This window comes from Citrus sinensis, chromosome 5 (genome assembly GCF_022201045.2).
Source record: "Citrus sinensis cultivar Valencia sweet orange chromosome 5, DVS_A1.0, whole genome shotgun sequence".
NCBI lineage: Eukaryota > Viridiplantae > Streptophyta > Magnoliopsida > Sapindales > Rutaceae > Citrus > Citrus sinensis.
The window spans coordinates 5,866,843-5,892,249 of NC_068560.1; the positions used below are offsets into that span (position 1 = coordinate 5,866,843).

A 25,407-nucleotide genomic window follows, 5' to 3' on the forward strand; every position below is an offset into this window, starting at 1 on the left:
TTTCTATTCATTCCTTGCCACTTAAGTTTAGTTAAAGCATTTTGGATATTATTATGATTAGTTAAAACACAAATGTAACAAGGAATGAATGGAAAAGAACAATATTCTAGAAGCACCTAAGATTTCTCGAATTTTATTTTCATCAAATACAAGACCTGCCAGAAAAAGTACTTCGTGAAACATCTTTTTCATTTTATTATTGTCAAAAAACTGAAAATGACTTGCCAAAAACAATACCAAACAACCCCTTGTTTACCAATAATAGTTATTTGATATAAAAAATACTCTGTTTGGTACATAATGATACACTTTTAACGACTCTATTTTGCAAGTTCCCGCTAATCAGTACAAGTGAGAGTAGGAGATATGCTGGACGTCCACCTGCGACTATTTGCTGAGAGGTTGAAAAGGGTTTTGGCAGGTGAAGAAGGCACGTTAACGTTGCCTGATTCAACAAATTTAACTCCTCTTTTTCAGGACCTTTTTACGGAGACTGAAATTATTACTGCTCTGCTAGGGAACTATCAAGGCGACATGGCTCGTCATTTGATTCAACTCATTAGCGACGAATTCGATGAATTCGAAATGCCTTTACCATTTTCGGAATAGAGGAAAGCGACGAAGACGTAAAAAGACTGGACATTTTTGAAATTCTGGAGGACATCAATGACTTCGTCCGTGAATCTGAGGAAGCCATTGACACATTCTTCATCAACATCATGCAGCAGCAAAACAGTGAAAGTGAAAGTGAAAGCAGTACTAGTATGGCTCTTCATGTTGGACTCCATGGTAAAATCATAGATATTAGAAACTGGATGCAACAGCTTCCACCAGGCGACAATGGTTTTGATATCAATGAACAAAGGGACAAACTCATTCACTTACTGATTGAGGGACAATCTCAGCTTGATATCAATGAATTTGAAAGGGGCAGAGAGGAGTTGTTTGATTTGTTGATTGAAGGACATCCTCGGCTTGCAGTGGTTGCAATTCTTGACAGCTGTGGCTTATAAGACTGCATTTGTAGCTGATATCTACAACAACAATGTGGACTTGAGTGCAATGAATCCAAAACTCAGAGTCCCAAAACGGTTCGTTTTGATCAAATGATTCAGTCATTTGTCACGTGCAGCACGTGGCTTTTAAGTTCAAGGCTAAACGACTCAGCATCTGTCGTTTTGGAGAAACATAAGTGAAGCAAGTGAGCCAGCTCGTGAAGAAGGGAATCAAGGCTGTTAAAAGCCTTTACACACGTGTCCAGATTCTGTGCAATCTGGGTTTCAGCATCAGGGGTATAAAACTGGTCGCTGAGGGAGAAATAGTGGGGTTCAGAGAGAGCTTGAGAGAGAGATCAGAAAGTGAGAGAGTGTAATCTTGTTGCTTGTAATCTCTTGTTGAGAAGCTCTGTATTTGTCTTCTAGATTCATCAATAAAGCTTTTCCTGTGGCTTTTCCCGTGGATGTAAATTGTGCATGTAATGCACAATTGAACCACGTAAGATGTTCTTGTGTGTTGTGAATTGTTTCTTGTTTAGGTGAAACACTGATATTAATCATTAGATCTAGAGCCTATTGGGATTGAGTTGGGAACTTGATATCTAATCTTGGTTTCTTCTGCAACTTGTTTGATCAAGAACTTGAGTCTCCTGGGCAGTGGCTTAGCCTCTTGAATCTTAAGGGGTGTTAAATCACTACAAACAATCATGTAAAATTTTATTTTGACTGTCATGCTTGGATCAGGGTTTCTATATTCTATGATTTTGGCAAGATATTGGATGACATAATCAAGTCGGTGATGCCTCCATCTCGGGTTAATGTAATTATTAGTGAGGATTATAAATTGAAGACAATTATTCTTCGTGATTACCTAACAAACAAGAAAGACTTTATTGTGCTTGATGATGTCTTTGATGACCGTGAGATATGGAATGATCTTGAAAAATTTCTTCCTGATAATCAGAATGGAAGCAGAGTATTGATATTAGTCACTGATCCATTCCTCCTTACCTCATTCGAATTGGAGCATGGAGAGAAGATTCGGCTTAATTCAGCGCTCGTTGGAGGACCACTGATTAGAATAAAGTATGAAGGCTGGCAATTTTTCATCCTGCACTATGGAAGTATGCCATTAGGAAGTTATTTTCAAGGCGAAGCGATGCCGACAATATGGAGACACATTTATTCTGTGATGGAGTTACCTTTTCACTTGAAAGTCTGCTGCCTCTATTTGTGTGTCTTCCGTCCAAGTATTGAGATATCTACGAGGCAGTTATATCAGTTGTGGGTAGCTGAAGGTTTCATACCATACAACAGTGAAGAAACTGCCAAACATTACTTGAAATAACTAATCGATTGCGGCTTCATTCAAGTGAGTAAGAGAAGAGCCGGAGGCACAATTAAAGCATGTTATGTTCCAGGTTTTGTATATACTTCATTGTTTTTTATGGCAGGGATGATGGAATTTGTTTGGATGCCTCACATGCAACTGGAAACACTGGCAAATGTTAAGCGGTGCTTCATTTTGGAAGATCTGATTGATGAGTTCATTTCTTTAGAACATTCTGACATGTATCTCCAATCTTTTCTGAATCACACTTTAGAAAGCGATCGCCTCGCTCTGATAGATTGCGAGAATTTTTGTAAAAAGTTCAAACACCTTCGGGTATTGAACTTGGGTTCTGCAATTCTCTACCAATATCCACCCGGATTAGAAAATTTATTCCATTTGAAGTACTTGAAATTGAATATCCCTTCGCTCAATTGCCTTCCTTCACTGCTATGCACCCTTTTAAACCTTCAAACACTAGAAATGCCAGCTAGCTACATAGATCATTCACCAGAGGGTATTTGGATGATGCAAAAACTCATGCATCTGAACTTCGGTTCCATCAATCTGCCTGCACCTCCAAAAAATTATTCCAGCTCTCTGAAAAACCTCATTTTCATATCATCCTTAAACCCTAGTAGTTGTACTCCAGATATATTGGGCAGACTCCCTAATGTTCAAACTCTTAGAATATCTGGAGATTTGAGTCACTATCATTCTGGGGTTTCCAAAAGCCTATGCGAACTACACAAACTTGAATGCCTGCAACTGGTGCATGAAGGCAGGATGTGGCAGCTCTCAAGGATGGTCCTGTCTGAATACCAATTTCCTCCATGTCTGACCCAACTAAGCTTATCAAATACTCAGCTAATGGAGGATCCTATGCCGGCATTAGAAAAGCTTCCACACCTTGAGGTGCTGAAACTGAAGCAGAACTCGTATTCAGAAAGAAAACTGGCTTGTGTTGGCTCGGGTAGTTTTCCACAGCTCAAGATTTTGCACCTGAAATCAATGCTATGGCTGGAGGAGTGGACGATGGGAGCAGGAGCAATGCCAAAACTCGAAAGCTTAATTGTGAACCCTTGTGCATACTTGAGAAAGCTTCCTGAGGAGCTATGGTGTATAAAGAGCTTATGCAAACTGGAGTTACATTGGCCTCAGCCAGAGTTGAGAAAAAGGCTACGAGCTTTTGAGGACATGGAGTGGCGGTATGATGTTGAGTGTTAGAAAATGCATATTTATAAAGGAGAAAACCGTCATTTTACATTTTAAGTCTTACTAACAACCCTTACTTTTATATATTTAACCTTCTTGTGATTTAATTACATGTGTTTTATTTTAATTAAGTATTTTATGTATTTTAGGGGCATTATAGTCATTTCACAATAAAGGAGAGATCAGACGGCAAAACGGACATCACTTTTGAACTCAGGACGGTCGAAAACCTTAGGAGGAGCATAAAAGGAAAAATGGCACTATTCACATGTACGGTACTATTCACGTGTACGGTACTGTATACGTTACTGTTCACGACACTGTTCACATAGACGGATGATGACGTGGCATTGACCGATGATGTGGCATTGACTGATGAGGTGTCACGATCCTGTTGGACTAAAATTCTTATGTACTGTTGATGGTGATGTGGCAGCATATCAGTGGACGAAAAATCTCGCGTACGGTGCATGCATCACACAGGATTATTTTCAACCAAACCGCGCTACTGTTCATCCGGGTCAAACCGCGTTACTGTTCAAAGTCGGGTCAAACCGTGTTACTGTTCATCCGCGTGGTCAAACCGTGGACTGTTGACTGATGACGTGGCGCAATCCTGAGCGTCCAAACTGTTTTTAATCCGATGGCCATGATTTACTCCATGTATCTATAAAAAGGGGGCATCCCCCCCCTAATTTGATATCTCTGAATCCATTTTTGGGATCCATTTTCTGTAATTCCTTCTCCATCTTGTATTTTCTTCGTATTTTAATAAATTCCCATTTTACCCCTAGTTCAATTATGAGTGGCTAATTTTCTTTCAAGCTTGGGTTGAAGGTGAAGTCTCAACATGTGTCATGGGCTTAATTTGGTAAATTTATTTTCTCTTCCCCTCTAATTTTTGTGGATGTTTTGACTTCTCGTCGACAAATAATAATAGTCTTGTCTAGATACCGCCTTGGTTACACCGGCTCTCTAGTATAAGGTTATTATTATTTGGCACGATAAGCCCTTAGCACCATATTGATTAGAGCGTGGTTCATGAGGTGTGGATTCCCCTCTCATGATTTAATTGGCATTAATACGGATTATTTAGCCCATGATGCATGTTGATACGGATCCAGATACCCAAGTACGTCAATTTAATAGATTTTCTCTTCAATTTATTCTCTCCATTGCAATTCCAATTTTAGAATTTATTCTCGCCATTTTAATTTAAGTATTAGCTTATTCCAAATCATTTCCCCCATAAATCCAACTACCCATTTACAAAATTAATTCTATATATAATTAAAATCCACCTCCTCGTGGGATCGACACTCGTCACCATTAGTCTATACTACAATAGATTCGTGCGCTTGCGAGTACATTAAAATTTGCACAACAAGTTTTTGGCGCCGTTGCCGGGGAGGTAAGTAATTTTAATTCATAGAATTAATTTTTGTGAATAACTTCTTTTATTTGTTTTCTTGTATTTTTTTTAATTATTAAAAAAAAAAGAAAAAGAAAAAAAAAGTGAATCTACATTTAAAGGTTAGTATTTCTTTCATTTTTCTCTTCTTTAAAATTCTGTAATTTAATTTTCAATTTATTTTTCTTTGTAATTTTTTTTGTTTATTTTATTAATTTAATTTTTAGTTAATTTATTTCATGTATTTGTTTTTGTGTATTTTTATAGAAAGGTTTTAATAGCGCAATAAGGTTAGTATCGTAATTTCTCCCTCTTCTTTATTTTTATTTGTTTTGTTCTCATCCTTATTTTTATTTTATTTGTTTTGCATGCATGGTCGTAGGTCATTATTACCTAATCTTGAACCTATAGACCTTGAACTTGAGAAAACAATTCGCACACAAAAGCACATTAAAAATAAATTTGGAATGGATTTACAAGCACCACAGGAGAGGCCATTTAAGGACTATTTTAGTCCCTTAGCTAATTTGAGCACATCATGCATAAGATACCCAAATGTAGCTGCTAGGAGCTTTGAACTAAAACCTAGTGTGCTAAATTGTCTCCCCACATTCTATGGCTTAGAAAATGAGGACCCATATAATCATTTGAATGATTTTCATGCTATTTGTCAAACATTTAAATATGAGAATTTTTCAGACGATGATGTTAAACTCAGATTATTCCCATTTTCTTTAAAGGATAGAGCTCGTTCATGGCTTAATACATTGCCTGCTAATAGCATTTCATCATGGGAACAAATGGTAACAAAATTTTTGAATAAATATTTCCCAGTGCATAAAACCAATGCTATTCGCAGGGAAATCTCGGAGTTTACCCAAAGAGAGGACGAGCAGTTTTTCGAAACATGGGAGCGATTCAATGGGCTACTCTTGAAGTGTCCACATCATGGGTACGAAAAATGGCACCAATGTCAATACTTTTTGGAGGGATTACTACCAAATGTGCAAGAATGGCTAATGGCAACAAGTGGAGGAGAGCTAATGTCAAAAAGTGCATCAGAAATTTGGGAATTCTTCCAGCGACAAGCGGATAATTCCCAACAACGGAGTCGATCACTCAGGAATACTAGAAGAATTAAAGGAGTAAATGAGGTTCAAATTGGCGAGTCAACTTCGGGAATCAAAGAAGTCAAGGAGATGGTTGAAGGTCTTGCTCGACAAATAGCATCGTTATCGACTGCTAAATCAACAGAACCACATGACCATGACTCATACTCAGATCAAGCCAATGCCATAGGTGTAATGAGAAAGCCATCAAATTACAACCCATACTCCAACACATATAACCCTGGATGGAGAGACCACCCCAATTTTTCATGGTCTCAAGGACTCCAACAGAATGGACCAGCAGCTCCAGCTCCACCAATGCAACCAATTCCTCAAATTTCTCAAGCCTCTCAACCACCATTTAGACCATACAATCAGAACCAGAACCACTCTCAACCTAGACCATGGGAGGATGCATTCCAGAATTTCAGGAATGTTACTCACTCCACGATTGAGCAACAGAATCGCACCATTGATGGACTACGAAATGAGTTGAGAGCGGGCTTCAACTCACAAGCCCAATCAGTTTCAAGCCTCGAGAAGATGGTGGGACAACTTGCTTCTTCAGTTCAGACCTTGGCAATGACCGTTGAGAAAGGTAAGTTTCCAAGTCAACCAGTGCCTAACCCTAAAGGAGTACATGAAGCAAGTACCAGTTCACCACAGCAGCATGGAGAGGTCAAAGCAGTAATGACCTTGCGAAAAGGAAAGGAAGTCGACAACAAAGTGGAGATGCCGGTGACAAAAGAAAATCAAATTGTACCTGTGAATGTTGAAGACTCATCACCGGAGGAGAAAGAAGAAACCAACCCACGAGAATACGTTCCGAAAGCTCCATTTCCTCAAAGGTTAGCGAAAGGAAAAAAGGGAAAATCCACAGGTGAGATTCTCGAAATCTTCAAACAGGTAAGTGTTAATATCCCTTTGCTTGATGCTATTAAACAAGTTCCATCTTATGCCAAGTTTCTTAAAGACCTTTGTACTAAAAAGAGAAATATGCATGTTCAAAAGAAGGCATTTTTAACAGAAAATGTTAGTTCTATACTCCAACATAAAATTCCTTTAAAATGCAAAGACCCTGGCTCCCCCACTATCTCATGTAGTATAGGGAACCACACAATTGAGAATGCTTTGTTGGATTTAGGAGCTAGTGTAAATCTTTTGCCTTACTCTGTATTTGTGAAACTTGGATTGGGAGAATTACACCCAACTCCAGTGGTGTTACAGCTTGCAGATCGGTCCACGAAAATACCTCGTGGTATTGTGGAGGACGTGCTTATCCAGGTAGACAAGTTTTATTTTCCTGTTGATTTCATTGTAATTGACACCCCCCAACCAATACAGGATTCAAGGAAGCACATCCCCATTATTCTAGGCCGACCTTTCTTGGCAACTGCGGATGCTCACATTCAATGCAGGACTGGAAATATGCAGTTGTCCTTCGGCAACATGACTATGGAACTGAACATCTTCAACATTGCCAAACAACCTCACAGTGCAGATGATGGAATTGTTGATGTGGATTTAATAGAAACAATAGTTGATAATACTTTTCTTTCAAACCTTAGTGATGATCCTTTACAGACATGCTTAACTCACTTTGGTTTGGATTTTGATATTGACAGATCGGTTGATGAGGTCAACGCCCTGCTTGACTCAGCACCATCTATGGACACTAATAAATGGAAGTCAAGAGTTGAACAACTAGCACCATCAGAGAAGCAACTCATTCCATCATCAGAATCACCACCGAAACTCGAGCTCAAACCATTGCCCAACACTTTGGAATATGCGTTTTTGGGAGAAGAAAGCACTCTGCCGGTAATCATCTCATCATCCCTCAATGACGAACAAAAAGGTAAGTTGTTAGATGTTTTGAAAGAGCACAAAGGGGCATTAGGATGGACCATAGCAGACATAAAAGGTATAAACCCAGTAGACTGCATGCATTACATTCACCTTAATGAAAATGCTAAATCTACTAGGGAAATGCAACGTCGGTTAAATCCTAATATGAAAGAAGTTGTTAGAACTGAAGTCCTTAAGCTATTAGACGCAGGTATCATTTACCCAATTTCTGATAGTTCATGGGTCAGTCCTGTACAAGTTGTCCCCAAAAAGTCAGGAGTTACAGTAGTTACGAATGCTGATAATGAATTGATACCCACTAGAGTGACTACAGGATGGCGTGTATGCATTGATTATAGAAAGTTGAATTCTGTCACACGTAAAGACCATTTCCCTTTACCATTTATTGATCAAATGCTTGATAGATTAGCAGGTCATGAATTTTATTGCTTTCTAGATGGCTACTCAGGATATAATCAGATTCCCATAGCACCAAACGATCAAGAGAAAACTACTTTCACTTGCCCTTTTGGCACATTTGCATATAGGAGAATGCCATTTGGATTATGCAATGCACCTGCTACATTTCAACGATGCATGTTGAGCATTTTTTCTGATATGGTTGAACGATTCCTTGAAGTCTTTATGGATGACTTTTCTGTCTTTGGCAACTCGTTTGATCAATGTTTACATCATCTAACACTAGTTCTGCAGAGATGTATCGAGAAGAACTTGATCTTAAATTGGGAGAAATGCCATTTTATGGTAAAACAAGGTATTGTTCTCGGTCACATCATTTCGAGCAAAGGTATTGAGGTTGACAAAGCCAAGGTGGATCTCATTTCTAATCTTCCTCCACCTAAAACAATCAGAGAAGTAAGATCTTTCCTTGGGCATGCTGGTTTCTATAGACGTTTCATTAAAGATTTTAGCAAAGTTTCTAGACCCTTATGCAATCTACTTGCTAAGGATGTACCTTTTATCTTTAATGATTCATGTCTCATGGCGTTTGAAAAATTAAAATAGTTGTTGACATCATCACCCATCATTCAGGCCCCGAACTGGAGCTTACCATTTGAACTCATGTGTGATGCATCTGATTATGCAGTAGGAGCAGTATTAGGACAAAGAGTTGATCGAATTCCCCATATTATTTATTATGCTAGTATGACATTGAATGATGCACAGTTGAACTATTCAACTACTGAAAAAGAAATGCTAGCAGTAGTGTTTGCATTGGAAAAATTTCGATCATATCTCATTGGTTGTAAAATAATTATATTCACAGATCATGCTGCTCTTAAATATCTTCTCACAAAGAAAGATGCAAAAGCTAGACTAATTCGTTGGGTGTTACTTTTGCAGGAATTTGACTTGGAATTCAAAGATAAGAAAGGGTCAGAAAATGTTGTGGCGGACCATCTCTCTCGTCTTCACTTTGACACAATTACAGAGCCATTAATATTAAATGAGTCATTTCCAGATGAACAATTAATGAGTGTGGAAGTATTACCTTGGTATGCTGATATAGTTAATTATCTTGTTACAGGTAAACTTCCAGAGCATTGGACCAAGCAAGACAAGATCAAATTCTTTGCGGAAATAAAGAATTTCTTTTGGGATGACCCGTATTTGTTCAAGTATTGTGCAGACCAAATTGTTAGACGATGTGTCCCAGAAAATGAAATTCAGAATATCCTTTCATTCTGCCATGAACAAGCTTGTGGAGGCCATTTCAGTGCTAAGAAAACAGCGACTAAAGTTTTACAATGTGGTTTCTATTGGCCAACACTATTTCGAGACGCTTACACTTTTTGTTCTTCATGTGATAGGTGTCAACGAATGGGGAGCATTACACGAAGGAACATGATGCCACTAAATCCAATTTTAGTGGTTGAGATTTTTGACGTATGGGGTATCGACTTCATGGGACCCTTTCCCCCTTCTTTTGGCCATCAATACATATTGGTTGGTGTTGACTACGTCTCAAAATGGGTAGAAGCAATTCCATGTAGGACCAATGATCACAAGGTGGTGATAGGATTTTTGAAAAGCAACATTGTCTCGCGCTTTGGATTCCCTCGAGCAATAATCAGTGATGGTGGTGCCCACTTTTGTAACAAAGCATTCAAAGCTCTTTTGACAAAGTATTCAATCACACACAAAGTGGCGACCCCGTATCATCCGCAAACCAGTGGCCAAGTTGAGATCTCCAATCGAGAAATAAAGCATATATTAGAAAAAACGGTGAGGCCGGACAGAAAAGATTGGTCATTAAGACTTGATGATGCCTTATGGGCATATAGAACGGCTTTCAAGACCCCGATTGGGATGTCACCCTACAGGCTAGTGTATGGAAAAGCTTGCCACCTACCTGTGGAACTCGAGCATCATGCGTATTGGGCCATCAAGAAATTCAATTTTGACATGCAGCAAGCCAACTCAGAAAGAAGATTACAACTGGCAGAACTTGAAGAAATTCGCAATGATGCATACGAAAATGCCAAGATTTACAAGCAACGAATGAAAGTCTTCCATGACAAGCAAATTATGAGAAAATCTTTCACCCCAGGTCAGAAAGTGCTTTTATTCAATTCTCGCTTGCACCTATTCCCAGGTAAGTTACGCTCTCGATGGTCTGGCCCATTTATTGTTCATACTGTTTTTCCACATGGGACAATTGAAATTAAAGACCCAAAGAATGGTGTCACGTTTAAAGTTAATGGTCAAAGATTAAAGCCATATCTAGAGTACCAACCACATGAAGAAGACACCGAAATAAATTTGAGTGACCCACCAAATTTGAATTGAATTTTTTTTTTCTTCTCGTTGATTTGATTTTTCTTTCTTTCTTTTTATTATTATTCTTTTGCTAATTGAAATTGTTTTTGCATAAGTGTGTTTATTTTACCATTAAGTTTTCTCTTATCATTTTTAATCATGAGTCTCATACTTAGACCGTTCCTCCTGAACATTCTTAAACCACTTCAACGTGTCAAAACTCATCTCAAAAGACAGATTCAATTTTGTAAAACACATCGCATTTGGGCTCTACAACCACCAGAGTTAGTAGCCTATGTTGAGGGTTTAGAACACCAACTCAGAGACATTGAGAGAAGTGTTTACGACATCCAGTTGGAGCTTGAGGTAAATTCAATAAGAGGACGATTTTAATTTTCTTTGTGTGTTTTAATTTGTTTTTCTATTTGTGTGCTTTAGTTTGTTACCCCGGTGAAGTGGCGGATAACGGTACTCCGTGACAATCAAGTCGGTTACTTCAGTTTCCCATAATAACTGATATTCTGAGGCGAAGGTATGGACAGAAACGAGATTCTAGCGAAGCTTCACAAGCGATTCCCTTCACTTCCTCAGAATGCCCTCCTTACGATCTATAAAGCTCGGTCCGAACGCATGCGATTACTCATGAGGAATAACATACCTGCTGACATCCGTTGGTTAATCGAGGCTAAAGTACGATCGGCAGGTGAGTTACCTCCAAAATTTATTGCATACATGCCTGGTTGTGGTAAAGGAAATTATGCAAGAAAACGACGAGCTCGAAGAATTTCTGTTGCTTGTCATAAGTGTGCCAGAATGAGTTGCAATAAAAACCCATGTTCTTTAGGAATGGTGTCTGATAACAGGGAAGATAAGATTCAATTCATTAGGGATGGCTTGAATAAAGAGTCATTGGATGATATCCTTTTGTCTCTTGAAACGCATCCCAGTGGATATGTGCAAGGAGCGATTCTCCAGTTATGGCCATTATTCCAGAAAGAGCATGCACGATATAGTCTCGGGAATCTGACTATAAACGACCCTGTTTGCCAGTTTATAAGAAAACTGGATAGGAAGCCTATCCTCGACCCATAGAGGGCGTTCAAGCCGTTTCTGGACGTAAAACCAGAGGAAGATGTGAGCCACAGTCGCAACTACCTGTAAATATCCTTTTACTTTATTGTTATTTTATTTCACTATTGTCTTATTGTTTGCATTATTGTCTTTAATAATTTTATTACTGTTTGCTTTTTCCTTTTTACTGTTTTCTTTTTGACTTGCGAGCCACGTGCTTTACGCGTTATTTGACACTGACATATTACCTCATACACAACCATGACCCACTATCACCAAGACTCTTAAATGTGATTTCTTTTTTGTCAAGCACTCACAAATTGTTTTTGAGAAGTATCACAATGTCAGCTACTCCCAATAGACAATTCAAGAACATTTGTGTGCTTTCTGGATTTACATATGGCAAACATAAAGAGTTCGTTGAGGCAGCCATAGATCTTGGTCGAAGCATAGCAGCGAGAAATTTACATTTGGTGTATGGAGGAGGTAACCGAGGGTTATCAAAAATGGTCTCCGAAGCAGCTTTTATCAGAGGAAGTCAAGTGTTAGGCATCATCCCAAGAGTCTTAAAACCATTGGGCAGTTCGTCTGACTCATCAACTGGAGAAGAGTTAGTCGTCTCAGGTATGCAAGAAAGAATAACTGAAATGCTTAATCATGCTGATACTTTTATTTTCCTTCCAGGAGATCTTGCAACACTAGAGGCACTTATCACGCTAGCATCTTGGGCCCATCTGCACATCCACCAAAAACCCATCGGTTTGTTAAATGTCAATAACTTTTATGATGGCTTTATCGCATTTCTTAACCATGCAATAAAAAACTATTTCATTCCCGCTAATGTGAAAAAACTCTTTATTTGTGCTCACACTGCTAATGAGCTACTTGATCTGTTACAAGCGTATAAACCGGAGCCAGACCCCTGGACCTTTGTGTTGGAGCGCCCAAATAATGATGGTAACAGTAGCAGCAGTAAGAAGTACAAATTAGATTTAACTCTCCGCCTGTAAATATTTTCTTCTGTGTTGCACCACCCAGGTGATGTCTTCTAAACTCTACTTCTTTCATTTCAAACATTGAGGACAATGTTTCGTTCTGGTTGGGGGGAGGGAATAGTCGACAATTATGAAATTTTGGTTAAGTTTTTACTAATTTTTTGTTGTAAAAACTAACTGTTGCTAACTTTTTGTGTTGAAGATGGCTGAATATGGAGTGTAGTGACTCTAGAAACGCATCTTCATCGTTTAAAAAAAAAATTAAAAAAAAAAAAACTTAAAAAAAAATTAAGACATTTTCTTTTTTCTTTATTATGTGTTTATGTTTATTTTTCTTCTTTTTAATTTATCCTCTATAAAAATGCATTTTCCAACTTTTGAGTCGAAGATGGCTGAATATGGAGTGTAGTTCCTCTAGAAACGCATCTTCTTTAAAAAAAATAATAAAAAAATCATTTTCTTTTCTATCATTTTAAATGTAACTTTTCTAAATTAATTTTTCTACATCATTTTCACATTTCTGCATGCATATTTTTTTTTTTTTATGTTTAGAATAGGTTGGGGGGTAGAATGTTTTTTTTAAAAAAAAAAAATTTTTGATTTGTTTTAACATTGGGTGACATGATTAATTTAAATTTTAGTATTTGTATTATCTTTGGTCTTAAGTGATGTTACATTATGTTTGCTACTCTACATGTTGATGTTGGAGACATATATGAGTTGCTTGAAGGAATGAACATGTCATAATAAGTACCAAGTGAGTTTTTGAGCCTATCATTTTTCTTGGAGAGTAACCCTTTTGCCCATTCTTTATACAGCTTAACAGTTTATTATTGTATACACGATCTCTAGATTTCTTTTGAGTTAACCCTTAATAAAAAAAAAAAAAAAGTGTGTTGCTACATTTGGAGGCCCATCTAACTAGTAGATATGGAAGGTTATTCAGAGCCCTAAAAGACGATGGAAAGGCCATCTTTGATCCGTTTGAGCCTTTCTAGCCATCCCTTTTATTAAATATCCATAGTTAACCCTTTTGAGCCTTTAAAAAAAAAAAAACATTTTCTTTGTCAACTTATCATCTTGACCCACTCCGATTTGGAGTATTACCCGATGTCTTATAAGTTCCATCACCTATTTATGTTTGAGAAAATGTAAATAATTATGTTGTTCAGTGAAGTTATGCCAAAAAAAAAAAACAAAAACAAAAACAAAAACAAAAGTTGTTGTTTCAAAAGAATAAAAATAGGTGAAATCCACCTTGCAACTTCCAAAAAAAAAAAAAAAAAAATTCTCTGCATTTTTCTCAAACATACACTTTGTTTTCCTTATTTCCCTTCTTTGTTAACCATGTCCCTAGCCTACGTTACGTCCTAATAAAAGTCCTTCTTGATTTTAGGGAACTATAGTCCGAAGTAGAAGCTAGTTATATGGGCTAAAAAGATGTAGTGATGCATAATTAAAAAAAAAAAAAAGATAAATAAAGTGGGTTGACTAACATTTTATTTGACTTGAGATCGTATTATTTCTAAGCTGAGGGCATATTTATTTCATCTTGGTGAGAGCATGTGATATCACTTCTTTATTATTTTCTCTCTCAATTACCATTCATTGGAGTGACTATTTTTATTGGGATTAATTTATTTGTGAGAGTGTCACTACTTCCAGTGAGATTTTGGGGTTTGACATGTCATTCTTGAGAGTAGCTAAAACAAAGTCTACTGGGCTAATTCATGTGGATGGTTGATGTGGGTGTGATGTTGCTTTAGACTGGAGATAATGCTTATACTTTTATTTGATTGCTATCATTAATCTGATGGAATAAATACGAGTGTTTCTATTAAAAAAAAAATATTTTGAATTTGAATTTTATTTTCGCTTTATTTGCTAGGGACTAGCAATAAGCTGGTTGGGGGGTGTGTTGAGTGTTAGAAAATGCATATTTATAAAGGAGAAAACCGTCATTTTACATTTTAAGTCTTACTAACAACCCTTACTTTTATATATTTAACCTTCTTGTGATTTAATTACATGTGTTTTATTTTAATTAAGTATTTTATGTATTTTAGGGGCATTATAGTCATTTCACAATAAAGGAGAGATCAGACGGCAAAACGGACATCACTTTTGAACTCAGGACGGTCGAAAACCTTAGGAGGAGCATAAAAGGAAAAATGGCACTATTCACATGTACGGTACTATTCACGTATACAGTACTGTATACGTTACTGTTCACGACACTGTTCACATAGACGGATGATGACGTGGCATTGACCGATGATGTGGCATTGACTGATGAGGTGTCACGATCCTGTTGGACTAAAATTCTTATGTACTGTTGATGGTGACGTGGCAGCATATCAGTGGACGAAAAATCTCGCGTACGGTGCATGCATCACACAGGATTATTTTCAACCAAACCGCGTTACTGTTCATCCGGGTCAAACCGCGTTACTGTTCAAAGTCGGGTCAAACCGTGTTACTGTTCATCCGCGTGGTCAAACCGTGGACTGTTGACTGATGACGTGGCGCAATCCTGAGCGTCCAAACTGTTTTTAATCCGATGGCCATGATTTACTCCATGTATCTATAAAAAGGGGGCATCCCCCCCCTAATTTGATATCTCTGAATCCATTTTTGGGATCCATTTTCTGTAATTCCTTCTCCATCTTGTATTTTCTTCGTATTTTAATAAATTCCCATTTTACCCCTAGTTCAATTATGAGTGGCTAATTTTCTTTCAAGCTTGGGTTGAAGGTGAAGTCTCAACATGTGTCATGGGCTTAATTTGGTAAATTTATTTTCTCTTCCCCTCTAATTTTTGTGGATGTTTTGACTTCTCGTCGACAAATAATAATAGTCTTGTCTAGATACCGCCTTGGTTACACCGGCTCTCTAGTATAAGGTTATTATTATTTGGCACGATAAGCCCTTAGCACCATATTGATTAGAGCGTGGTTCATGAGGTGTGGATTCCCCTCTCATGATTTAATTGGCATTAATACGGATTATTTAGCCCATGATGCATGTTGATACGGATCCAGATACCCAAGTACGTCAATTTAATAGATTTTCTCTTCAATTTATTCTCTCCATTGCAATTCCAATTTTAGAATTTATTCTCGCCATTTTAATTTAAGTATTAGCTTATTCCAAATCATTTCCCCCATAAATCCAACTACCCATTTACAAAATTAATTCTATATATAATTAAAATCCACCTCCTCGTGGGATCGACACTCGTCACCATTAGTCTATACTACAATAGATTCGTGCGCTTGCGAGTACATTAAAATTTGCACAACATATGACATCCAGTTATATCCTTCTGGAATCTAACGGATAGAAAGGGGTGAGAGTTTTACTTGATAATTACTGATATGGCATGACTTTGTTTCACCTACTCAATAAATTTATAAATGTGCTATCTGTAGTAAAACCTTCAATGTTTCAAATTTTAATATATGATTCTAATTTCCTTTGACTTGTGTAGGAAAAATCAAAGGGGAAGTGTCATATATAACTGCAGTCTGGCTTTCAATTTCAACTGCAATTCAGCATTGATCGGTTAAATTCTCTTCATTTCAGGTGCCTTTCATGGACATTATTTTGAAGCGGATTTGCCGCTAGTGATGCAATGGTTAGTCTATTATCTATAAACTTGAATAAGGTACGTTTTTGCTTTTGTTCGCACGTATTTTGTGTTTTAAGAACTGTTGTGTGATTAGAACTCCAGTTAACTGTTGTTCATGAATGTCTGGTTTGGCTGCTTTGGACTGTATGGATACAGATATCTATTCAAATTTTCATCAAGTAACTGAGGGAATTGAACCAATGGAAATAATAACCAAGTGACTTCATACTTTATTTGAATTTTAATTGTATGACAAAACAATATGTATGAATTGTAATTTGCAAATTTGTAGTTTGCCTTGTAATCCCTCACCGGCAAGACTATAAACTGTAACGAAAAGTTTGGATCAGCATTCATTGGGTAACCTGCAGACCAGCAAATGCTTGATCTGGAACCGTTTGATCGGTCTATGAAAATAAACATCACTTGAGTTACATCAATAAATGGAGTAATGTAGATAAGCTCACTAATGCTCGAAATAAATGGTTCAAAGAAAACAGAGACAATGACTACAAATGAACATAACTTGATATCTCAGACTCGGTTAAAACTTAAAAGAAAAGTGGGGCCTGCTGACACCAAAAGGATGAAATTAAGGAATCTTTTTTGAAAAGCATTGAAGAGGAATAAAGTGGGGAAATGAAGATAAAGCAATCAAAAATCAAAGATAAGCTACTAGTAATCTAACTAGAAGATACTAAAATATACTTGTCTAAATTTAAATTGATTTCCGCTGCCAATTTGCAGTTTCAATCTTCAAAAAGGGTCCAAAAAAATGCTAGATATTGCCTTAGTTCTGAGGATATGGAGTGGTGCTTTGACATCCAGATATTGCCTTATGGAACCCAATTGATTGAATGGGGATAGGTTTAGTATTGTTGATGCGAGATTCTGGTTGTCCTCGTTCTACGACCAGGCTCTCTGCTCGATCAACTTCACCACGACCAGGAGGTCTCCTCGTAAGGCTTCTTCTCCAGAGGTTCCTGCGCACACAGACAAGTCAGAGTACGCCGGTTGTTTTCCCGGCGCAAACCCTCCGACGCTCAAGTCAGATATGAAGGTTCGGGGAACGCTTGTCACAGATCTTATGGCTTTTTCGTAGTTTGCTCTTCTTTTAGAATTGCTTTTATCTCTCTTCTAATCTCAAAATTGCTAACCCTTTTACCTTCGTTGGCTACCTTTTTATAGGCTTCTTCTGAATCCCAGTTTTCCGCAGCCTACGTCCGTTATCCTCCCACCTCTCGAACGTGGATTCTCCATTTCCGTAGTCATGGGTGGTTGCGTGGCTTTCGTGCCTAGATTCTCGGGCTGGAGAGCATGCCTCGCCAACTGTCGTTGACCGGGTCTCCTCGAATCAACCCTTAGCAAGAATACAGCAGGAATGGCTTTATGCTTCTTACAGGAAATTGGCCTCGCGGATGACGTGCTTCCTGGTGACTTCCTGGTCGAGGTGACCAATAGCATCCTGGTCGAGGTGATGTGCTCGAGGTCACCATATATTTTTCTGGTCGAGATGATCTGCTCAACCATTTGCTCACTTTTACTTTGAGGAGAGCACGATAATGTATGAGCAAACACCTTTATATTGGTCACCCCATTTCATTCCCTAAACACCAGTCCCCTAGTTTCTAGTGTTGAGAGTGAAACGAATCAAGAATGGAAACTTTAGTGATCTGCTCGTCTTCGCTTGGTTGAGCAGATCCTGGTATGCTTGGCTTTCTGTCTCGCCATAAACAGGCTTTGAAACTTTGGTGAGCTTATGCATGCCTTTGATTCTTCAAGGATTGGGATTCTGCTCGCCTTCTCGTGGCCGAGCAGATCCTGGCATGCTTGGCTTCTGTCTCAGCATAAAACAGGCTTTGAGACTTTGAGCCTTTGCAAGCCTTTGATTCTTCAAGGATTGGGATTCTGCTCGCCTTCTCGTGGTCGAGCAGATCCTGGCACGCTTGGCTTCTGTCTCGCCATAAAACAGGCTTTGAGACTTTGAGCCTTTGCATGCCTTTGATTCTTCAAGGATTGGGATTCTGCTCGCCTTCTCGTGGTCGAGCAGATCCTGGCACGCTTGGTTTCTGTCTAGCCATAAAACAGGCTTTGAGACTTTGAGCCTTTGCATGCCTTTGATTCTTCAAGGATTGGGATTCTGCTCGCCTTCTCGTGGCCGAGCAGATCCTGGCACGCTTGGCTTCCTGTCTCGCCATAAACAGGCTTTGAAACATTGGTGAGCCTTTGCATGCCTTTGATTCTTCAAGGATTGGGATTCTGCTCGCCTTCTCGTGGTCGAGCAGATCCTGGCACGCTTGGCTTCTGTCTCGCCATAAAACAAGCTTTGAGACTTTGAGCCTTTGCATGCCTTTGATTCTTCAAGGATTGGGATTCTGCTCGCCTTCTCGTGGTCGAGCAGATCCTGGCACGCTTGGCTTCTGTCTCGCCATAAAACAGGCTTTGAGACTTTGAGCCTTTGCATGCCTTTGATTCTTCAAGGATTGGGATTCTGCTCGCCTTCTCGTGGCCGAGCAGATCCTGGCATGCTTGGCTTCCTGTCTCGCCATAAACAGGCTTTGAAACTTTGGTGAGCCTTTGCATGCCTTTGATTCTTCAAGGATTGGGATTCTGCTCGCCTTCTCGTGGCCGAGCAGATCCTGGCATGCTTGGCTTCCTGTCTCGCCATAAACAGGCTTTGAAACATTGGTGAGCCTTTGCATGCCTTTGATTCTTCAAGGATTGGGATTCTGCTCGCCTTCTCGTGGTCGAGCAGATCCTGGCACGCTTGGCTTCCTGTCTCGCCATAAACAGGCTTTGAAACTTTGGTGAGCCTTTGCATGCCTTTGATTCTTCAAGGATTGGGATTCTGCTCGCCTTCTCGTGGCCGAGCAGATCCTGGCATGCTTGGCTTCCTGTCTCGCCATAAACAGGCTTTGAAACATTGGTGAGCCTTTCCATGCCTTTGATTCTTCAAGGATTGGGATTCTGCTCGCCTTCTCGTGGTCGAGCAGATCCTGGCACGCTTGGCTTCTGTCTCGCCATAAAACAGGCTTTGAGACTTTGAGCCTTTGCATGCCTTTGATTCTTCAAGGATTGGGATTCTGCTCGCCTTCTCGTGGTCGAGCAGATCCTGGCACGCTTGGCTTCTGTCTCGCCATAAAACAGGCTTTGAGACTTTGAGCCTTTGCATGCCTTTGATTCTTCAAGGATTGGGATTCTGCTCGCCTTCTCGTGGCCGAGCAGATCCTGGCATGCTCGCCATCCCCTCTCGCCATAAACAAGCTCTGAAACTCCGGTTAGCCTTTCCATGCCTTTGATTCTTCAAGGATTGGGATTCTGCTCGCCTTCTCGTGGCCGAGCAGATCCTGGCATGCTTGGCTTCCTGTCTCGCCATAAACAGGCTTTGAAACTTTGGTGAGCCTTTGCATGCCTTTGATTCTTCAAGGATTGGGATTCTGCTCGCCTTCTCGTGGTCGAGCAAATCCTGGCACGCTTGGCTTCTGTCTCGGCATAAAATAGGCTTTGAGACTTTGAGCCTTTGCATGCCTTTGATTCTTCAAGGATTGGGATTCTGCTCGCCTTCTCGTGGCCGAGCAGATCCTGGCATGCTTGGCTTCCTGTCTCGCCATAAACAGGCTTTGAAACTTTGGTGAGCCTTTGCATGCCTTTGATTCTTCAAGGATTGGGATTCTGCTCGCCTTCTCGTGGCCGAGCAGATCCTGGCATGCTTGGCTTCCTGTCTCGCCATAAACAGGCTTTGAAACATTGGTGAGCCTTTCCATGCCTTTGATTCTTCAAGGATTGGGATTCTGCTCGCCTTCTCGTGGTCGAGCAGATCCTGGCACGCTTGGCTTCTGTCTCGCCATAAAACAGGCTTTGAGACTTTGAGCCTTTGCATGCCTTTGATTCTTCAAGGATTGGGATTCTGCTCGCCTTCTCGTGGTCGAGCAGATCCTGGCACGCTTGGCTTCTGTCTCGCCATAAAACAGGCTTTGAGACTTTGAGCCTTTGCATGCCTTTGATTCTTCAAGGATTGGGATTCTGCTCGCCTTCTCGTGGCCGAGCAGATCCTGGCATGCTTGGCATCCTGTCTCGCCATAAACAAGCTTTGAAACTTTGGTGAGCCTTTGCATGCCTTTGATTCTTCAAGGATTGGGATTCTGCTCGCCTTCTCGTGGCCGAGCAGATCCTGGCATGCTTGGCTTCCTGTCTCGCCATAAACAGGCTTTGAAACTTTGGTGAGCCTTTGCATGCCTTTGATTCTTCAAGGATTGGGATTCTGCTCGCCTTCTCGTGGTCGAGCAAATCCTGGCACGCTTGGCTTCTGTCTCGGCATAAAATAGGCTTTGAGACTTTGAGCCTTTGCATGCCTTTGATTCTTCAAGGATTGGGATTCTGCTCGCCTTCTCGTGGTCGAGCAGATCCTGGCACGCTTGGTTTCTGTCTCGCCATAAAACAGGCTTTGAGACTTTGAGCCTTTGCATGCCTTTGATTCTTCAAGGATTGGGATTCTGCTCGCCTTCTCGTGGCCGAGCAGATCCTGGCACGCTTGGCTTCCTGTCTCGCCATAAACAGGCTTTGAAACTTTGGTGAGCCTTTGCATGCCTTTGATTCTTCAAGGATTGGGATTCTGCTCGCCTTCTCGTGGCCGAGCAGATCCTGGCATGCTTGGCTTCCTGTCTCGCCATAAACAGGCTTTGAAACATTGGTGAGCCTTTGCATGCCTTTGATTCTTCAAGGATTGGGATTCTGCTCGCCTTCTCGTGGTCGAGCAGATCCTGGCACGCTTGGCTTCTGTCTCGCCATAAAACAGGCTTTGAGACTTTGAGCCTTTGCATGCCTTTGATTCTTCAAGGATTGGGATTCTGCTCGCCTTCTCGTGGTCGAGCAGATCCTGGCACGCTTGGCTTCTGTCTCGCCATAAAACAGGCTTTGAGACTTTGAGCCTTTGCATGCCTTTGATTCTTCAAGGATTGGGATTCTGCTCGCCTTCTCGTGGCCGAGCAGATCCTGGCATGCTTGGCATCCTGTCTCGCCATAAACAAGCTTTGAAACTTTGGTGAGCCTTTGCATGCCTTTGATTCTTCAAGGATTGGGATTCTGCTCGCCTTCTCGTGGCCGAGCAGATCCTGGCATGCTTGGCTTCCTGTCTCGCCATAAACAGGCTTTGAAACTTTGGTGAGCCTTTGCATGCCTTTGATTCTTCAAGGATTGGGATTCTGCTCGCCTTCTCGTGGCCGAGCAGATCCTGGCATGCTTGGCTTCCTGTCTCGCCATAAACAGGCTTTGAAACATTGGTGAGCCTTTCCATGCCTTTGATTCTTCAAGGATTGGGATTCTGCTCGCCTTCTCGTGGTCGAGCAGATCCTGGCACGCTTGGTTTCTGTCTCGCCATAAAACAGGCTTTGAGACTTTGAGCCTTTGCATGCCTTTGATTCTTCAAGGATTGGGATTCTGCTCGCCTTCTCGTGGCCGAGCAGATCCTGGCACGCTTGGCTTCCTGTCTCGCCATAAACAGGCTTTGAAACTTTGGTGAGCCTTTGCATGCCTTTGATTCTTCAAGGATTGGGATTCTGCTCGCCTTCTCGTGGTCGAGCAGATCCTGGCACGCTTGGCTTCTGTCTCGCCATAAAACAAGCTTTGAGACTTTGAGCCTTTGCATGCCTTTGATTCTTCAAGGATTGGGATTCTGCTCGCCTTCTCGTGGTCGAGCAGATCCTGGCACGCTTGGCTTCTGTCTCGCCATAAAACAGGCTTTGAGACTTTGAGCCTTTGCATGCCTTTGATTCTTCAAGGATTGGGATTCTGCTCGCCTTCTCGTGGCCGAGCAGATCCTGGCATGCTTGGCTTCCTGTCTCGCCATAAACAGGCTTTGAAACTTTGGTGAGCCTTTGCATGCCTTTGATTCTTCAAGGATTGGGATTCTGCTCGCCTTCTCGTGGCCGAGCAGATCCTGGCATGCTTGGCTTCCTGTCTCGCCATAAACAGGCTTTGAAACATTGGTGAGCCTTTGCATGCCTTTGATTCTTCAAGGATTGGGATTCTGCTCGCCTTCTCGTGGTCGAGCAGATCCTGGCACGCTTGGCTTCTGTCTCGCCATAAAACAGGCTTTGAGACTTTGAGCCTTTGCATGCCTTTGATTCTTCAAGGATTGGGATTCTGCTCGCCTTCTCGTGGTCGAGCAGATCCTGGCACGCTTGGCTTCTGTCTCGCCATAAAACAGGCTTTGAGACTTTGAGCCTTTGCATGCCTTTGATTCTTCAAGGATTGGGATTCTGCTCGCCTTCTCGTGGCCGAGCAGATCCTGGCATGCTTGGCATCCTGTCTCGCCATAAACAAGCTTTGAAACTTTGGTGAGCCTTTGCATGCCTTTGATTCTTCAAAGATTAGGATTCTTCTCGCCTTCTCGTGGCCGAGCAGATCCTGGCATGCTTGGCTTCCTGTCTCGCCATAAACAGGCTTTGAAACTTTGGTGAGCCTTTGCATGCCTTTGATTCTTCAAGGATTGAGATTCTGCTCGCCTTCTCGTGGTCGAGCAGATCCTGGCACGCTTGCTTTCTGTCTCGCCATAAAACAGGCTTTGAGACTTTGAGCCTTTGCATGCCTTTGATTCTTCAAGGATTGGGATTCTGCTCGCCTTCTCGTGGCCGAGCAGATCCTGGCACGCTTGGCTTCCTGTCTCGCCATAAACAGGCTTTGAAACTTTGGTGAGCCTTTGCATGCCTTTGATTCTTCAAGGATTGGGATTCTGCTCGCCTTCTCGTGGTCGAGCAGATCCTGGCACGCTTGGCTTCTGTCTCGCCATAAAACAAGCTTTGAGACTTTGAGCCTTTGCATGCCTTTGATTCTTCAAGGAATGGGATTCTGCTCGCCTTCTCGTGGTCGAGCAGATCCTGGCACGCTTGGCTTCTGTCTCGCCATAAAACAGGCTTTGAGACTTTGAGCCTTTGCATGCCTTTGATTCTTCAAGGATTGGGATTCTGCTCGCCTTCTCGTGGCCGAGCAGATCCTGGCAAGCTTGGCTTCCTGTCTCGCTATAAACAGGCTTTGAAACTTTGGTGAGCCTTTGCATGCCTTTGATTCTTCAAGGATTGGGATTCTGCTCGCCTTCTCGTGGCCGAGCAGATCCTGGCATGCTTGGCTTCCTGTCTCGCCATAAACAGGCTTTGAAACATTGGTGAGCCTTTGCATGCCTTTGATTCTTCAAGGATTGGGATTCTGCTCGCCTTCTCGTGGTCGAGCAGATCCTGGCACGCTTGGCTTCTGTCTCGCCATAAAACAGGCTTTGAGACTTTGAGCCTTTGCATGCCTTTGATTCTTCAAGGATTGGGATTCTGCTCGCCTTCTCGTGGTCGAGCAGATCCTGGCACGCTTGGCTTCTGTCTCGCCATAAAACAGGCTTTGAGACTTTGAGCCTTTGCATGCCTTTGATTCTTCAAGGATTGGGATTCTGCTCGCCTTCTCGTGGCCGAGCAGATCCTGGCATGCTTGGCATCCTGTCTCGCCATAAACAAGCTTTGAAACTTTGGTGAGCCGTTGCATGCCTTTGATTCTTCAAGGATTAGGATTCTGCTCGCCTTCTCGTGGCCGAGCAGATCCTGGCATGCTTGGCTTCCTGTCTCGCCATAAACAGGCTTTGAAACTTTGGTGAGCCTTTGCATGCCTTTGATTCTTCAAGGATTGAGATTCTGCTCGCCTTCTCGTGGTCGAGCAAATCCTGGCACGCTTGGCTTCTGTCTCGGCATAAAATAGGCTTTGAGACTTTGAGCCTTTGCATGCCTTTGATTCTTCAAGGATTGGGATTCTGCTCGCCTTCTCGTGGTCGAGCAGATCCTGGCACGCTTGGTTTCTGTCTCGCCATAAAACAGGCTTTGAGACTTTGAGCCTTTGCATGCCTTTGATTCTTCAAGGATTGGGATTCTGCTCGCCTTCTCGTGGCCGAGCAGATCCTGGCATGCTTGGCTTCCTGTCTCGCCATAAACAGGCTTTGAAACTTTGGTGAGCCTTTGCATGCCTTTGATTCTTCAAGGATTGGGATTCTGCTCGCCTTCTCGTGGTCGAGCAGATCCTGGCACGCTTGGTTTCTGTCTCGCCATAAAACAGGCTTTGAGACTTTGAGCCTTTGCATGCCTTTGATTCTTCAAGGATTGGGATTCTGCTCGCCTTCTCGTGGCCGAGCAGATCCTGGCACGCTTGGCTTCCTGTCTCGCCATAAACAGGCTTTGAAACTTTGGTGAGCCTTTGCATGCCTTTGATTCTTCAAGGATTGGGATTCTGCTCGCCTTCTCGTGGCCGAGCAGATCCTGGCATGCTTGGCTTCCTGTCTCGCCATAAACAGGCTTTGAAACTTTGGTGAGCCTTTGCATGCCTTTGATTCTTCAAGGATTGGGATTCTGCTCGCCTTCTCGTGGTCGAGCAGATCCTGGCATGCCTGGCTTCTGTCTCGCCATAAAACAGGCTTTGAGACTTTGAGCCTTTGCATGCCTTTGATTCTTCAAGGATTGGGATTCTGCTCGCCTTCTCGTGGCCGAGCAGATCCTGGCAAGCTTGGCTTCCTGTCTCGCTATAAACAGGCTTTGAAACTTTGGTGAGCCTTTGCATGCCTTTGATTCTTCAAGGATTGGGATTCTGCTCGCCTTCTCGTGGCCGAGCAGATCCTGGCATGCTTGGCTTCCTGTCTCGCCATAAACAGGCTTTGAAACATTGGTGAGCCTTTGCATGCCTTTGATTCTTCAAGGATTGGGATTCTGCTCGCCTTCTCGTGGTCGAGCAGATCCTGGCACGCTTGGCTTCTGTCTCGCCATAAAACAGGCTTTGAGACTTTGAGCCTTTGCATGCCTTTGATTCTTCAAGGATTGGGATTCTGCTCGCCTTCTCGTGGTCGAGCAGATCCTGGCACGCTTGGCTTCTGTCTCGCCATAAAACAGGCTTTGAGACTTTGAGCCTTTGCATGCCTTTGATTCTTCAAGGATTGGGATTCTGCTCGCCTTCTCGTGGCCGAGCAGATCCTGGCATGCTTGGCATCCTGTCTCGCCATAA

At 41.6% G+C, this 25,407-nt stretch overlaps 1 protein-coding gene across 1 annotated transcript; it reads left to right on the forward strand.

Moving 5' to 3' along the window:
* The first annotated feature begins 1,794 nt into the window (after positions 1 to 1,794).
* On the forward strand, positions 1,795 to 3,552 carry LOC127902198 (disease resistance RPP8-like protein 3). Its single transcript, XM_052441019.1, has 2 exons — positions 1,795 to 2,293; positions 2,450 to 3,552. The coding sequence occupies exons 1-2, from the start codon at positions 1,795 to 1,797 to the stop codon at positions 3,550 to 3,552; spliced, it is 1,602 nt and encodes a 533-aa protein (XP_052296979.1).
* The last annotated feature ends 21,855 nt before the right edge of the window (positions 3,553 to 25,407 follow it).

Coding starts and splice junctions, on each gene's coding strand:
- LOC127902198 (XM_052441019.1), top strand. CDS start 1,795: ATGCCTCCATCTCGGGTTAATGTAATTATTAGTGAGGATTATAAATTG. Junction 2,294..2,449: donor TCAGTTGTGGGTAGCTGAAG/GTTTCATACCAT, acceptor TTTTTATGGCAG/GGATGATGGAATTTGTTTGG.